This window comes from Sturnira hondurensis, unplaced genomic scaffold (genome assembly GCF_014824575.4).
Source record: "Sturnira hondurensis isolate 20B ecotype Veracruz unplaced genomic scaffold, ASM1482457v3 Scaffold0006213, whole genome shotgun sequence".
Taxonomy (NCBI): Eukaryota; Metazoa; Chordata; class Mammalia; order Chiroptera; family Phyllostomidae; genus Sturnira; species Sturnira hondurensis.
The window spans coordinates 2,710,986-2,725,991 of record NW_028078844.1 but is presented as its reverse complement, the minus strand read 5'-3'; the positions used below and the strand labels follow the sequence as shown (position 1 = coordinate 2,725,991).

Genomic DNA, 15,006 nt, shown 5'->3' with positions numbered 1-15,006 from the left:
GATTCTTACTGGCAGAGGCGCACCGCGAGATCTTAAGGGTGGAAATGGGTTCAGAAGGAGGAGGGGGCTGGTGCAGCTGGTGCAACAAGAGTCACGTGACGCTGGAAAGAAAATCAGGAGTCAGATCATGCAGGGCCTTGTAGGTTAAGGGGAGAAGTTTGGATAGTATTCCAAAGGCAACCAAAAGCCATCCAAGGATTTTAATCAGGGGAGTAATGAGTAATGTGATCCAATTTACATTTTAAAAACTGAATGGACTGGAAGGAAAGTCAGGAAATAGGAAATGAAGAAGAAGTCCATTGTAGTAGCCGGAGGTGGTAGCTAGAACTAGATGGCAGCCGTGGGGATGAAGCCAAGTGGAAGGATTCAGGTGTATTTTGGACACAATGTTGATAGTATTTGTGTTGGAGTATCTGGGTTTGTTTTAAGGAAAGATGAAGGGTGAGTCCTAAGATTTTGGCTTGAGCACCCAGGTAAATTGTGATGCAATGTTCCGAGGTGGGAAATACTGGGAAGAGACTAGTTTTCTAGGGGTGGAAATTGAGAGCCATGATGTGGTCATTAAATTGAAGCTTTATTTTTTTAAAAAAAGAAAAAATTGAAGCTATTAAGTCAGCACTTGGATATACAGGTTTGTTCAGAAGGTGTCCATCCATGTAATATGAAAAATAGACACATTTACTGAAGAAGATGCAAAATACAAGAAACATTGTGCACAGGACAATGACACCTCAGCCCCTTTCAAAGTAGGCACTTTGGGACCTCACACAGTTCTCCCAATCACTGTCAGCTACCCTGTTGTATTTTCCTGAATCTCATCAACACTCTGAAATCTCTTCCCTTTAGAAAGTGATTTTAGTTTTGAGAAAAGCCAGAAGTCCTAGGGTGCCAAATCTGGGCTGAAGGAGGGGCTGAAGCACCTGAGTAATTTGATGTTTTGTCAAAAAACTGCATGAGACATGATGCATGAGTGGGCACATTGTCTTGATGAAGCTGCCAATTACCATTTGCCCCTAGCTGTGGCCTTCTGAATCATCCAAGTAGTTTCCGCAGAGGAATGTTCACGTTTGATGCAAAATTTGATAAAGATTTGGTGTTCTACTTACCCAGTCATTTTGAATGCCATGGCCACACAGTACACATGCTCACTCAACAGCATCTACTGCCCCCACGGACTAGTACAGTGAAGTCATCATTGTTCATGCATGGTCATTCCAGCCCTTTCTCCTTGGCTGCCAGGTTACATCCATGTCTTGCAAACTGTTCACATTATATTAAAAATGGCTGGACTTTTTCTGGACAGAACTTGAATGGGCCTGGAGGTGAATTGAAAGGACATAAATGCTGTTTAAAGCCATGGGACTAGGTATGGTGAAGGAGACAGTGAAGTTGCAAAGTTAAAAGGGGCCTAGGACAAAGTCCTGGGACATCCCAGCCCTTAGAGGTTGGGAGGGGGAGGATGAGACAGCAAAGGAAACAGAAAAATAAGTAGGGAGGTATGAGGGGAACCTCAAGGTTGTATTAAAATAGAAACCAAGAACCTGGCTGGTGTAGCTCAGAGGATTGAGTGCAGGCCTGTGAACCACACGATCGCGGTTCGATTCCCAGTCGGGACACATGCCTGGGTTGCAGGCCAGTTCTGAGGAGGGGACTCACAAGAGGCAACCATACATTGATATTTCTCTCCTTCTCTCCTTCCCTTCCCCTCTAAAGATAAATAAAATTTATAAAAAAAAAAAAAAGAAGCCAAGAAAGGGGAAGATTTACATAGGGGTTTACATATATCACCTCATTTTATTCTCACAACAGCCCATGAGGGTATTTGGAAAAACCAAGGTAAACCCTGGCTCTTAACTACTGTGTATAATTCCCAAAGAAGAAAAGTGAGACTCAACGTTGCCAGGAGGTGATTGTGGTATTTATTGAGTGTTGCTACTGAAAGGTTTTCTTAGGCTCCGCTGAGAAAGAAATGCCAATCAGCCACAAAGTCAGGCAATGAAGAGCTTTAGTGGGGTTTGTGCACCCGGGCGAGGTTCCCCGGTCTGCAGGATGAGGCTAGGGAAGTCGCACCCAAGCAGGGAATGTAGTGGAGTTTTATTTTCGTTGGCTCCCCATGGGAGCTGGGGATTGGTGCCCTCTGAACAAGCAGCGATACAGCATTGGTGGTCTCTTCCTCGGACTCAGGTTACTGTGAGGATGTCCGTCTTGGCAAAGTCCAGCTGGAGCTTCCTCCTATTCCCCGCCCACCCTAACAGCTTCACCTTGCTCAGAGGCAACAGTAGTATAGAAGCCACATGGAAGGGGGTTGAACGGTAAACAGGAGACGAGGACAAGGAAACAGACCTGGGAGAACTTAAATAGTGCAAGGGAGCTAAGAAATGAGGTGAAAGTTGAGTGGAAACATGGGTTCAAGGACATTTGTTTTTTTAGGTGGGAGGAACCCCCCTGTTTGTATGCTTGTGGAATGATCAGGAGCAAAGGGGATGAATGATGTAGGGGAGAGGGAAGGGACCTCTAGAGATGTGGCATCTTCAGGCAACTGGAGGTGGCATCCAGAGCAGAGTGAAGAGACCCTTGAGGGGGGGTCTCTCAACTGGAGGTGGCATCCAGAGCAGAGGGAACTTGTAGTGAAACAGAGCTGGAAACTTTAGAGAAGAGTTGATGTTGCTTAAAAGGCCTTTTGATTGCTTGGAATAACATCTCATTTCAAACTAGCTAAGTATAAAATGCCATTTTTGAAGATGTACAATAGGCAAGCTCTTGGACATTCAAGGAGACAGAATAAAGTACAGCTGAGTTTGCAGAAAACCTTTATAGAAGATCATTAAGCAGAGACTCTTGTTTTAAAATAGATTTTATTTATTTATTTTTTAGATAGAGCAGGAAAGGAAGAGAGAGAGAGGAAGAAACACCCTTGTGTGGTTGCCTCTCAGGCAGCCCCCACTGGGGACCTGGCCTGTAGCCCAGGCATGTGCGCTGACTGGGAATTGAACCAGCGACCCTTTGATTCGGAGGCCAGTGCTCAATGCACTGAGCCACACCAGCCAGGTCTGAGACTCTTCTTTTGTCTCTTGTTGTGTGTCATGGTCATTTTCCTCCTCTTCTCCTAGTGTATATATTCCATGACTTTGCTTCTCTGCTTACTCATGACTTCTTGCTGTAGCTTCTGGTTTGACAAGGCATTTGCTTGCCATGGTGCGGACTAGTTCCCGTCCCTAGTGACCTTTCAGTTCAAGTGCTTGTTATCATCTAGTTGACCCAGTTTTTCCAAGAGCCAGTGAGGCTCAAAGTCCATTCTATTCTTGGTCCTGTCAGCTCTGGCCAGTGGGAGGAGGGAGGGAGTCACATTGCATGTGCTTAGGGCTGTTATAGACCTCTTTAAGTTGGAGAGCAATGAAGTGGCACGTTTACTACAAGAAAGACTTTTGAATTCAAAATTGGATACAGATAATATGTTAGAATCCTTCATGAAAAGTAGGTTGTATAAGCGGCACCCCAAATTCTATGGCATGTGAAGGTGAACTTGTTTTTGCACGGCTGATGCTGAGGCGGCCATCTGTGAAGCAGATGCACTGGGCCTTGCCTGCCCAGTACAGGCCTGTGCTGGCCTGGGCCAGGCTGCACGCTGTCGCTTGGTGGCCCTGTACAAGTAGAGACAGAGCGGGCAGATACGTCTTACTTCAAGGTCTGCACAAACATTTTAATCTGGCACTAGCAAGTAATAAGTCGATGATCTCTATTGTGTTTATTTTTGTTGTATTAGAATGATGAATTGAAGCAATGTTGATAAAACTCCTGCCTGAAGCATTTAAGTGCTTATTTGACGCCCATTGCAGAATGCCAGGTGGTCGTTCTCCTCTGAACCCTGGGGATGGCATACTTATGTGTCTCTCTCACAGTTCTTAACCAAATTCTGCCACAGGAGTATGTACAGATAACTTTAACATTTCTCCCTGATAAGATTATAATGCTGCTTGAGAATAGGGGCCATATCATATAGATCTCAAATTCCCCATAATGCCTTCTGTAAGGTAAGTGATGTCACCATATTTATCGATTGAGTGAAGGAGCAAATAGTATTATGTGTGACAGTCACTGCTCCCTTACAAAGGCTGTAAAGGCATCTCTTCAGAATAGGGGCTCCACTGAATATTGTGATACTTTTCAATCACATCAGGACTAAATTATTTCTTATAGCAAAGTTATGTGAACTTTCTACATAAAAGTGACTTTTTAAAAATCATATTATCATTGGAAAAAAGATTCCCTGAAATTCTGTTCTTCCATTACCAAGCAAAACATTCTGTCTTTAAGCTGCTAGTTCATGATTGATTCGTATGTGAATGCTTTATAAAAACCAATTTGTGGGGATACCTTCTGGTTATCTGTGCTTATAACCAGTATTTGTCAAATATATCTGCCTTTTGTGTGTGCTTTTCAGTTTATTATTTGCATTGAGTCAGGACAAAGCTTGTTTAATCTGTGAAAAGCTAAGTTCTTTTGTCAGTTTAAAGTTTTCAGATGTTTGTGTACTTGTTTTATTACTCCGTGAGATACGTTTGTACATAATTATCAACAAGATTAAGTTCCAAATATGGGCTGTCATGTTTGAATAGTTATATTTTTGTTGTTTCAAAAGATTTTATTTGTTTATTTTTAGGGAGTGGGGCAGGAGGGAGAAGGAAAGGGAAAGAAACACTGATGTGTGAGAGAAACATCGATTGGTTGCCTCTCGCACACCCCCAACCAGGGACCTGGCCCATAACCCAGGCATGCGTCTGAACTGGGAATCAAACAGGTGACCTTTTGGTTCACAGGCTGGTGCTAAATCCACTGAGCCACACCAGCTAGGGCTGAATAGTTATGCTTTCTGACATCAGAGGACAAAAAATTTTCTTTGTTCTTTGTCCTATAAATTGTCCAACTTCGAATTCATTAGGTCTCTGAACTATAACCTGCGTTTTTAGCATTTGTCCTTGTTGGCATTTGTACCTAAGAATGGTGTGCGAGGAACTGAGATGTAGGGGCAAGATATTTACTCTTTTCTTTCTTTTTTTTAAAGATTTTATTTATTATTTATCTTTAGAGGGGAAGGTAAGGAGAGAAGGAGAGAAATATCAATGTATGGTTACCTCTCGTGAGTCCCTCGCTGGGAACTGGCCTGCAACCCAGGCATGTGCCCTGACTGGGAATCGAACTGCAATCATGTGGTTCACAGGCCCGCGCTCAATCCACTAACTACACCAGCCAGGGCTTACTCTTTTCTTTCTGAAAAAAGAATTTATCTGTTAATATAGACCACATTTATTTGAGGTGTGTTTTCCTTGCATAAAACAGATAATTGTTAGGAGTGGAAGGGGAGAAGTGGCAAGTTTTACTTAAATATCTTTTTGAAGTATTGAGGATATTTTCTTTTTGTAAAAAAAGATTTATTTACTTTTAGAGAGGAGAAGGGAGGGAGAAAGAGAGGGAGAGAAACATCAATGTCTGGTTGCCTCATGCACACTGCCTACTGAGGTCCCGGCCTGCAACCCAAGCATGTGGCCTGACTGGGAACCGAACCAGTGACCCCTTGGTTCACAGGCCGGCACTGAATCCACTGAGCCACCCCAGCCAGGGCAGATATTTTCTTGTAAAAACAATTTTAAATTGTTTAATTTAGAACTTAAAGATGAACAATTTTAAGATAAACCTACATTTCCATTGAACAGTTAATCAGAAGAGTATATTACAAAGCAATTTTTTTCTAATGTAACACTGATATATGCTAACTAGAAAACTTGGAAATAAAAGTGTAAAGAAGTGGAGAACTCACCATAACCTTGTCACTGAGAAGTATAAAATGACATACATTGATATTTTTTACATCATGACATTATAAATATTTATATTACAGGAAATAAGATATGTGGAGCGAAGTTATGTATCAAAACCTGCTTTAAATGTAAGTGTAAATTTAATTAAATCTAACATTATTTATTAAATTTAAATTAGATATTAATTTAAGTTAAATATTAAATAAAGCTTTAATTAAAGAATGTAAGGGAAATATAGTTAATACAAATGTATATTTTTATGATTTGTGTGTATAAAAGGGTCAGCTCAGGATGATGCATTGGTTAGAAATGGCTAATTATTGACATGCTAACACCCAAGTTACCATAAAAATTGTAATTTAGTGGCCTGCAATATTTTTCCTTTACTCTCAGAGACCCTCATTGTATCGTGTGACATGCTCCAGGGGCCCCTTAAAGATGTCAGAAGAAAGGGACCAACCCAGGCTGGGTCCTGGAGAGAAAGATCACCACCTCATCACTTAGCGCTTTGTGCGGGAGTCTTCTCTTTGTTTCAGGAGGGTCCCCAAAATGACTTCGTAATAGCCTTCTACCAAAAATCTAAGCAACAATTATTTATTTATGAACTTAAAATGAGAATGTGCAAGGCAAGTGTAAGGAGACAATTGTTGCAGTAGTTTTATAATATTTGAAAGCTTTTGTCTATTTTTTCTTGAATTCATACTAATATTATCTTGTGAATCATTTAAGGAATTATGGCTCTGGCCCTGTCCCAGCTGTGGAATGGCCCTTTGGGTGCTGATCACTAGTCCGAGTTCCCTTCAGTAAGGAAGCCCTTTGGTCAGGGTGGTTTGTTAAGCAGTTAACAAGGATAAAGTTATCATCTCTTAAATTTTGACTGAAGAGTAGAATCGAAAGTTAAGCTTCTCATTTCAAACGTCCTGTGGAGAATTGAGAAGGATCAACGCCTGTTTTGGAGTGAGTTTGTCTTAGATTTTCTATTAGATCTTAAGTCTTTACCTGCACTAAATGGATTAGTTTTATTGCTGTTCAAATATTGAGATTATTTTCATCTGTGATGAGTAATCATTCCTAAAAAGTTTTTTAGATAATGTCTATGAATTATTATTTAATAAAAGGTGACTTGGGTAAAATACTTAAATATAATAATTTTTATCATCTTCTCTCTTGCCAGGAAGTGGTCATAGCAAGTGCCACCAGAACACCTATTGGGTCCTTTCTAGGCAGCCTCTCCTCCCTGCCAGCCACTAAGCTTGGTTCCATTGCCATTCAGGGAGCCATTGAAAAGGCGGGTCAGTAGTTGCTTTGCTTTTTGTGTTAAGTGGGCAGTGATTCAATGGAACAGATACTTATTGTGCATTTGCTATATACATAACACTTAGAAATGAATTCTCTTTTAAAGAAGTCCTCGTATTATAGAGTTAAGAATGAAACTCAAAAACTGATAAGAAAAAGAAACAGTTCCTGCTATATAATGTCATGTACCTTACTAGGTAATCACTAGTTATTAAATTGGAAGTGCCTTTTTGATTTTTTTAAAAAGGGATACCAAAAGAAGAAGTGAAAGAAGCATACATGGGTAATGTTCTGCAAGGAGGTGAAGGACAAGCCCCCACGAGGCAAGCAGTGCTGGGTGCAGGTACCAGGAATACATTCTTGCTTTTATACTTAAAGTGTTTGACATGGAAAAATGAAGTTCACTTCAGCTTAAGTAAAATATTAAATGCATAATATAATTTAATATTTATAGCCTTATATTGGTAGAAGTAATGTCATTACAGATTATAGTTTAATGTACTTTATTAGTTTTAAATCTGTAGTTTTGTTTGAAGGGTATCTTTGTTTTTCAGAAGTATGACATGTATGTTGGTTTTAGGCTTACCTATTTCTACTCCATGTACCACTGTAAACAAAGTTTGTGCCTCAGGAATGAAAGCCATCATGATGGCCTCTCAGAGTCTTATGTGTGGTCATCAGGTAAGAAACACCTTCTTCTCTATTTCATAATTAAAATAATATGCACTGCTAAAAGATACCAAAAATCTTAGTGCATTCACGCTCTAGAAGTGCTCATAAGTACAGTTGCTATGTTTCAGACACTCAGGAGGCTCTGGATGTGCTAATTTCCTTTGAAGTAGAGGTCAAAATGATAGTAACTGTTTTGTGTTAAGAAGTAGTTTCCAGCCCTGGCCAGTGTGTCTCAGTTGGTTGGAGCATTGTCCCATACACCAAAGGCTGGGGGTTCATTTCTGGTTGGGGCACATGCCTAGGTTGCAGGTTGCCCCTGGTTGGGGCATGAATAGGAGGCAACCAATTGATGTTTCTCATAACGGTGTTCCTCTCTCTTCCTCTCTCTCTAAAATCAATAACTTATTAAACTTTTTTTTTTTTACAGATTATCCTTTTATTTATTTATTTNACCAAAGGCTGGGGTTCATTTCTGGTTGGGGCACATGCCTAGGTTGCAGGTTGCCCCTGGTTGGGGCATGAATAGGAGGCAACCAATTGATGTTTCTCATAACGGTGTTCCTCTCTCTTCCTCTCTCTCTAAAATCAATAACTTATTAAACATTTTTTTTTACAGGTTATCCTTTTATTTATTTTTTTAAAAAATATATTTTATTGATTATACCATTACAGTTGTTCTATTCCCCCCCTTCTTTCCCCTCCACCCTGCACTCTCCTTCCACCACCCTTCTCCCCCCCTTAGTTTATAACCACGTGTCTCAAGTTCTTTAGGTTCTATATTTCCCCCACTATTCTCACCCCCCCTATCTATTTTCTACCTACCATCTATGCTATTTTCTGTGCCTTCTCCCCCCTTCTCCTCCTCCCACCCCCCTGTTTCTAACCCTCCATGTGTTCTTCATTTCTATGGTTCCACTCCTGATCTAGCTGTCCTCTTGGTTTGCTTTTGTTTTAGGTGTGGTTGTTAATAACTGTGCGTTTGCTGTCCTTTCACTGTTACTATTTTTCATCTTCTTTTTCTTATATAAGTCCCTTTAGCATTTCATATAATAAGGGCTTGGTGATGATGAACTCCTTGAACTTGACCTTATCTGAGAAGCACTTTATCTGTCCTTCCATTCTAAATGAAAGCTTTGTTGGATAAAGCAATCTTGGCTGTAGGTCTTTGGATTTCATGACTTGGAATACTTCTTTCCAGCCCCTTCTTGCCTGTAAGGTCTCTTTTGAGAAATCTGCTGACAGTCTGATGGGTACTCCTTTGTAGGTGACTGTCCCCTTATCCCTTGCTGCTTCTAGGATTCTCTCCTTCATTTTAGTCTTGGCTAATGTAATTATGATGTGCCTTGGTGTGTTCCTCCTTGGGTCCAACTTCTTTGGCACTCTCTGAGCTTCCTGGATTTCCTGGAAGTCTATTTCCTTTGCCAGACTGGGGAAGTTCTCTTTTATTATTTGTTCAAATACATTTTCCACTCGTGGCTGTTTCCTTCCCTCTTCTGGTACCCCTATAATCCGGATGTTGGAACGTTTAAAGATGTCCTGGAGGTTCCTAAGCCTCTCCTCATTTTTTTGAATTCTCATTTTTTCATTCCTTTCTGGTCGTTTGTTTCGTTCTTCCTTCTGGTCCATTCCATTGATTTGAGTCCCACTTTCCTTTCCATCACTATTTGTTTCCTGGACATCTCCCTTCATTTCAATTAGTTTAGACTTCATATGTTTCTCTAATTTGTGACTGTACTCTACCAATTCTGTGAGCATCCTAATAAATAGTGTTTTAAATTGGGCTTCTGAGAGCCTGGCAATCTGTTGGTCGCTTAGAGTTATTGGCTCTGGGACTTTGAGTTCTTCTTGAGCCATCCTTTGGGCTATTTGTGCCTGTTAAGTAGCAGGAACGGAGCCCTAGGTTTTCACCAGAGCAGGGCCACTCAGTCGCTGGGTTGTGACGTTGTATGTGGGGGCGGGGTCAAAGAGGGACAATGGCTTCTCTCCAGCACCCGCCGCCGCCGCGACCCCCACCAGCACCGCAGCCACCTCTGTCATCAGGGCCACGCGCCCCGCTCCTCGGCACGGGGGTGTGCCACCGCTGTCAGCCCTCCACCACTGGGTTTGCCCCCTGGGGCCTGTGTGGTCCATCTCACTGCGCAAGAGTGTGCGACCTTGGTCAGTCTGTTCCACACCCCGACTAGTTCTGGGCTGCCTGCGCTCCTAGGTCTGCCCTGCCTGACCCAGCTCTGCTGCTGGCTCTGCCTCTTACCGTCCTCGTTGAACGGTTTGTAGCTGTCGGACTTCCGTATAATTCGGTTTTCTGGCTTCTGGATGTGTGGTAGTTCACCAAAACTTTTGTTGTATCCAAACTTGGTTGTGGGAGAAGGCACAGTGTTTCCACCTATGCCTCCATCTTGGCGGAAGTCCTTATTAAACATTTTTTAAAGTAGTTTTCAGCCAAGATATTTTAGTCTTCGGGTGATTCTTAGAGTCTTTCTCTAAGATTTTTTGTAATTTCAAACATCATAAATTTTGTATTTACTAGAGTAAGAGTTTTCATTATATATGAGAACACGGTGCTGACCCTGGGAATCAAAATCAGCGCAGCCCAGCATGGACGACTACTTTGTAGCTCCCAGCTGCTGCCTGGGTTCAGTCGTTAAACTGTACAGACCTTCTACTGGCCTTGCCGATGTAGATCTCACCGTACCTCAGATCATGCAAGAGATTGCAGTATATGCTATAGTATTAGAAGACCAGACCTAGATTCAGAGAACTAAGACCATTAGATCTAAGCCTTTCTTTTTTCAGTTGAGGGATGTGAGGTTGAGATGACCACAAATACAAAGTTAGAGGGTTAGAATTAGAAAGCAATCGTCTCTCTCCCTATCTAGTGCTTTCTAGCTGAGGAGGACATAACACGCAGGGCAAAAATCAGTTGAGGTGTTTGCAAATTGTTTCCCATGTATACAAGAACCACAATTATGTGTACCATTGATGGTATTCCTCTGTTGCTTTGTTTCCAATTGTAAGACAAGCTGAAGAGAGAAAAATTGTGATAATATAAGTGAATGTATCAGAGACTTTGTTATACATGCACATGCTAAAATCTGACGGTATAGGAAAGTATAAAATGAAAAATAAGTCTTTCTCCTCACCCTCCTCGGAGCCTCTGACTTATTTGCCACTTATGTATCCTGACACCTAAGAGCAGGGAAAGGGACTAAAGAGGGCAAATCCCTTGTTACATAACAGTCACGTGGATGTAAAGGACCGCACAGGGAGCAGAGTCAGTAATGGGCTAGTAACTGCAGCGGGGGTCAGAGGGCTGCGAGAGTGATCACTTAGTGGGTTTCGTAATGTCTAATCACTGGGGTGTACACCTGAAACTAATATAGTAGTGTGTGTCAAGTGTAATTGAAAATTAAAAAAATGATTAAAAAAGCAGAAAACTTTGGGCAAGTTGCTTAAACTCCGTGCTTCATTTAATGTCTTGGAGATTTTTCTATATCAGCACTGAAGATAGTATCCTATTGAACGGAACAACTATGTTTTATGGGCCCTTGTTGAATGAACATCCAGGCATCTTCAGTTCTTCACTATTTAAAGTAAAGCTGCAGTGAGTATCCCTATACGTATATCTCTGTATACTTATAAATACTTGAATCACCTCACCGAGGCAGTACATTGTAGTGGTTAAGAACACAAAATACGCGCTGGTGAGATAGCACAGTTGGCCGAATCATCGTCCTGATATGACAAAGTTGTGAGTTTGATCCCTGCTCAGGGCACATACAAGAATCAGCCAGTGAATGAATAAATAAGCAGAACAACAAATTGATGTTTCTTTCTCCCTTCATCCCTCTCCCTCTGAAATCAGTAAAAAATAATTTTAAAAAAAAAGAACACAAAATCTGTACAGCCAGGATGATTCCAAGTTCCACTCTGTCTCAAATTAGCTGGGAACTTTCTGTACGACATTCACTAGAGATCACACAATAAAACATTAAAAAATCTTAATCATGTGGAACTCTGATGGAAACATTCCTGAGAGGAAAATTTTTGAGTCAGATATTTTTAAAATTTTGGTATTTTTAAATGCTTTCCATAAAAGTTGAACCAAGGGGGTTGTGAGAGCTTGTCTGCCTATGTGTAAGGTAACACAAACATTGCATGTTTCCAAACCCTGGTGGAAACAGTGGATGTTAGATGGTCCTGAGACTGTTTAGATTTTCCAGAACTTCAAATGATGAGTTTTGTCTCAGTTGATTTATTGTGGTTCAATACCAAATGCTGTTTGCACCACATTCAGATCCTTTTAGTTACTGTTATTTGATTCATAAGTGCATGTATATAACATGTATATGTGTATGTATATATCTGACTTACAGGAATATTGGGACTTGCCTTATTTTGAATAATTTTCTGTGATTCTGGAAAATGATCAACTTTATCTAATTATAGTTGACACTCAATATTATTTCATATTAATTTCAGGTGTTTGGCATAGGTTAGACATACAATTTGCAACGTGATCCCCCAATACGTTTAGCATCCATGTGGCAGCATGTGTAATTATTATAATGCCACTGCCTGCATTCCCTGTGCTGCGCTTTGTGTCCCAGTGACTGTTCTGTGACTAACGGTTTGNGTATATATCTGACTTACAGGAATATTGGGACTCGCCTTATTTTGAATAATTTTCTGTGATTCTGGAAAATGATCAACTTTATCTAATTATAGTTGACACTCAATATTATTTCATATTAATTTCAGGTGTTTGGCAAAGGTTAGACATACAATTTGCAACGTGATCCCCCAATACGTTTAGCATCCATGTGGCAGCATGTGGAATTATTATAATGCCACTGCCTGCATTCCCTGTGCTGCGCTTTGTGTCCCAGTGACTGTTCTGTGACTAACGGTTTGTACTTCTTAATCCCTTCACCCTTCTTTTTAAATTTATTTTTATTGATTTTCTTTTTTCTAGGGATAGAGGGAGAGGGAAGGAAGGAGGGGAAAGAGAGAGGGGTGAGAAACAGAGAGAGAGAGAGATAGAGAGAAGCATCAGTTTGTTGCTCCACTTATTTATGCATTCACGTGTTCATTCTTGTATGTGCTCCGACTGGAGATCGAGCCCACAACCTTGATGTATCAGAATGATGCTCTAACCAGCTCACTGTTTTTGTTTTGTTTGTTCATTTATTTTGTTCTTCAAACTCCAATACAAATGAAATCATATAGTTTTTGTCTTTGACTTAGTCCACATAGCATGATGCCCTCTAGGTCTATCCATGTTGTCACAAATGGTAAGATTTCTTTCTTCTTTATGGCTGAGTAATATTCTACTATATATGGTCCACATCTTGTTTATGATGAATTTTATTCTATATTGAATGATTGATACCTTATTTTCTGTCACTTACTTTCATCATCCCTAGAAAAGATATTCAGTATTTCAGGATAACTGAATAAAACATACATGAGAACTAATCAAGAAATCTCAATATTTCAAAATAGGCAAAATATTTAGGTTTCTTTGGTGTAGAACTTGTTTCTCCTTATTCCTGATTAAAGGCTGTGAGAAAATAATGTTTGCTTGAATTACCCCTTTAATGTAAACCAATTTCTTTTGTTGATTTGTAATAACAGGTTACTTGATTAATATTTATTAAACTTCTATATATGCCAGGCACCAAAGACATGAAAATAGATTTAACAAGGTTTATGGATTCAGCAGTGCTTAGTTTATTGATCTTTCTTTCTTTCTTTCTTTTTTTTTGAGAGGGGAAGGTCTTGAGGGGGGCGGTTGTGGAGAGAGAGAAACATTGATTTGTTGTTCTGCTTATTTATGTTATCATTGGTTGCTTATTGTGCCCTGACCTGAATTCAAACCTGCATCCTTGGTGCATTGGGACATGCGCTAACCAACTACACTACCTGGGCAGGGAATGCATCACAGCTTTTTTATCCACTTGTCTATTATTGACAGGCACTGGGGTTGCTTCCATGTCTTGGCTGTTACAAATAACTCTGCAGTGAACAGCTGTTACAAATAACTCTGCAGTGAACTGCAGGGATGCATATATTCTTTCGAATTAGTGTTTTAGGTTTCTTCAGATATATTCCCAGAAGTGGAATCACTAGGTGATAAGGCAGTTCTATTTTTTATTCAAGGCAGTTCCATTTTTAGTTTTTTTTGAGAATCCTTTATACTGTTTTCCGTAGTGGCTGTGCACATCTGCATTCCCACCAACAGTGCACTAGGGTTCCATTTTCTCCACATCCTTGTCAACACTTATCATTGTGGATTTGTGATGATAGCATCCTATCATCAGAATAAGTGGATGTGAGGTGAAATCTCCTTGTGGTTTTAATTTGCATTTGTCTGATGATTAGCGACATTGAGCATCTTTTCATATGTCTCTTGGCCATCTGTGTGTCCTCTTTGGAGAAGTGTCTGTTTGGGTCCTCTTCCCATTTTTTAATTGGATTGTTTGTGTTTTTTTTTTTAGTGTTGAATTGCATTAATTCTTTATAAACTTTGGATATTAACTCCTTATCAGATGTATTATTGGAGAATATCTTCCTCCGGTGGGCTGGTTTTTAATTTTGTTGATGGTTTCCTTTGCTGTGTGAAACTTTTTAGTGTGATACATTTGCATTTGTTTATTTTTCCTTTTGTTTCCCTTCCCTGAGGAGATATATCAGAAAAAATACAGACAAGAAAATTTCCTGTGATTTTACTGCCTATGTTTTCTTCTAGAATTCTGTGGTTTTGAGTCTTTCATTTAAGTCTGTAATCCATTTTGAGTTTCTTCTCATATATGATGTAACGTGGTCTTATTTCATCTTTTTTATATTAGTCTGTCCAATGTTCCTAGCATAATTTATTCAGTAGAGTTTCTTTACCTCATTGTATGCTTTTGCCTCTTTTGTCAAATATTAATTGATCATATAAGCGTGGGTTTATTTCTGGGCTCTATTTTGTTTCATTCATTTTTTGGTCATTTTTATGCCAGTACTATGCTGTTTTGAGATTTTGTTTATTTTTTAGAGAGGGGGAAGGGATGGAGAAAGGGAAAGAAACATCGATAGGTTGCCTTTTGGTTGCTCACAGCCAGAGACTTGGCCTGCAACCCAGGCATGTGCTCTGACCGAGAACCAAACCTTTTGGTTTGTGGGATGACCCCTGACCCACTGAACCACATCCGCCAGGCATTATGCTGTTTTATTTCTC

At 40.2% G+C, this 15,006-nt stretch overlaps 1 protein-coding gene across 2 annotated transcripts in view; it reads left to right on the top strand.

Annotated features, from left to right (window-relative positions):
- Positions 1–15,006, top strand: part of ACAT1 (acetyl-CoA acetyltransferase 1) — a 57,084-nt gene that overhangs the window by 22,809 nt on the left and 19,269 nt on the right. For both annotated transcript variants that reach the window (XM_037047715.1, XM_037047714.1), the window contains exons 2-5: positions 5,897–5,944; positions 6,991–7,108; positions 7,360–7,455; positions 7,693–7,793. In XM_037047715.1, coding sequence (XP_036903610.1) covers positions 5,897–5,944; positions 6,991–7,108; positions 7,360–7,455; positions 7,693–7,793 — 363 coding nt within the window. The remainder of the gene's footprint in view (positions 1–5,896; positions 5,945–6,990; positions 7,109–7,359; positions 7,456–7,692; positions 7,794–15,006) is intronic.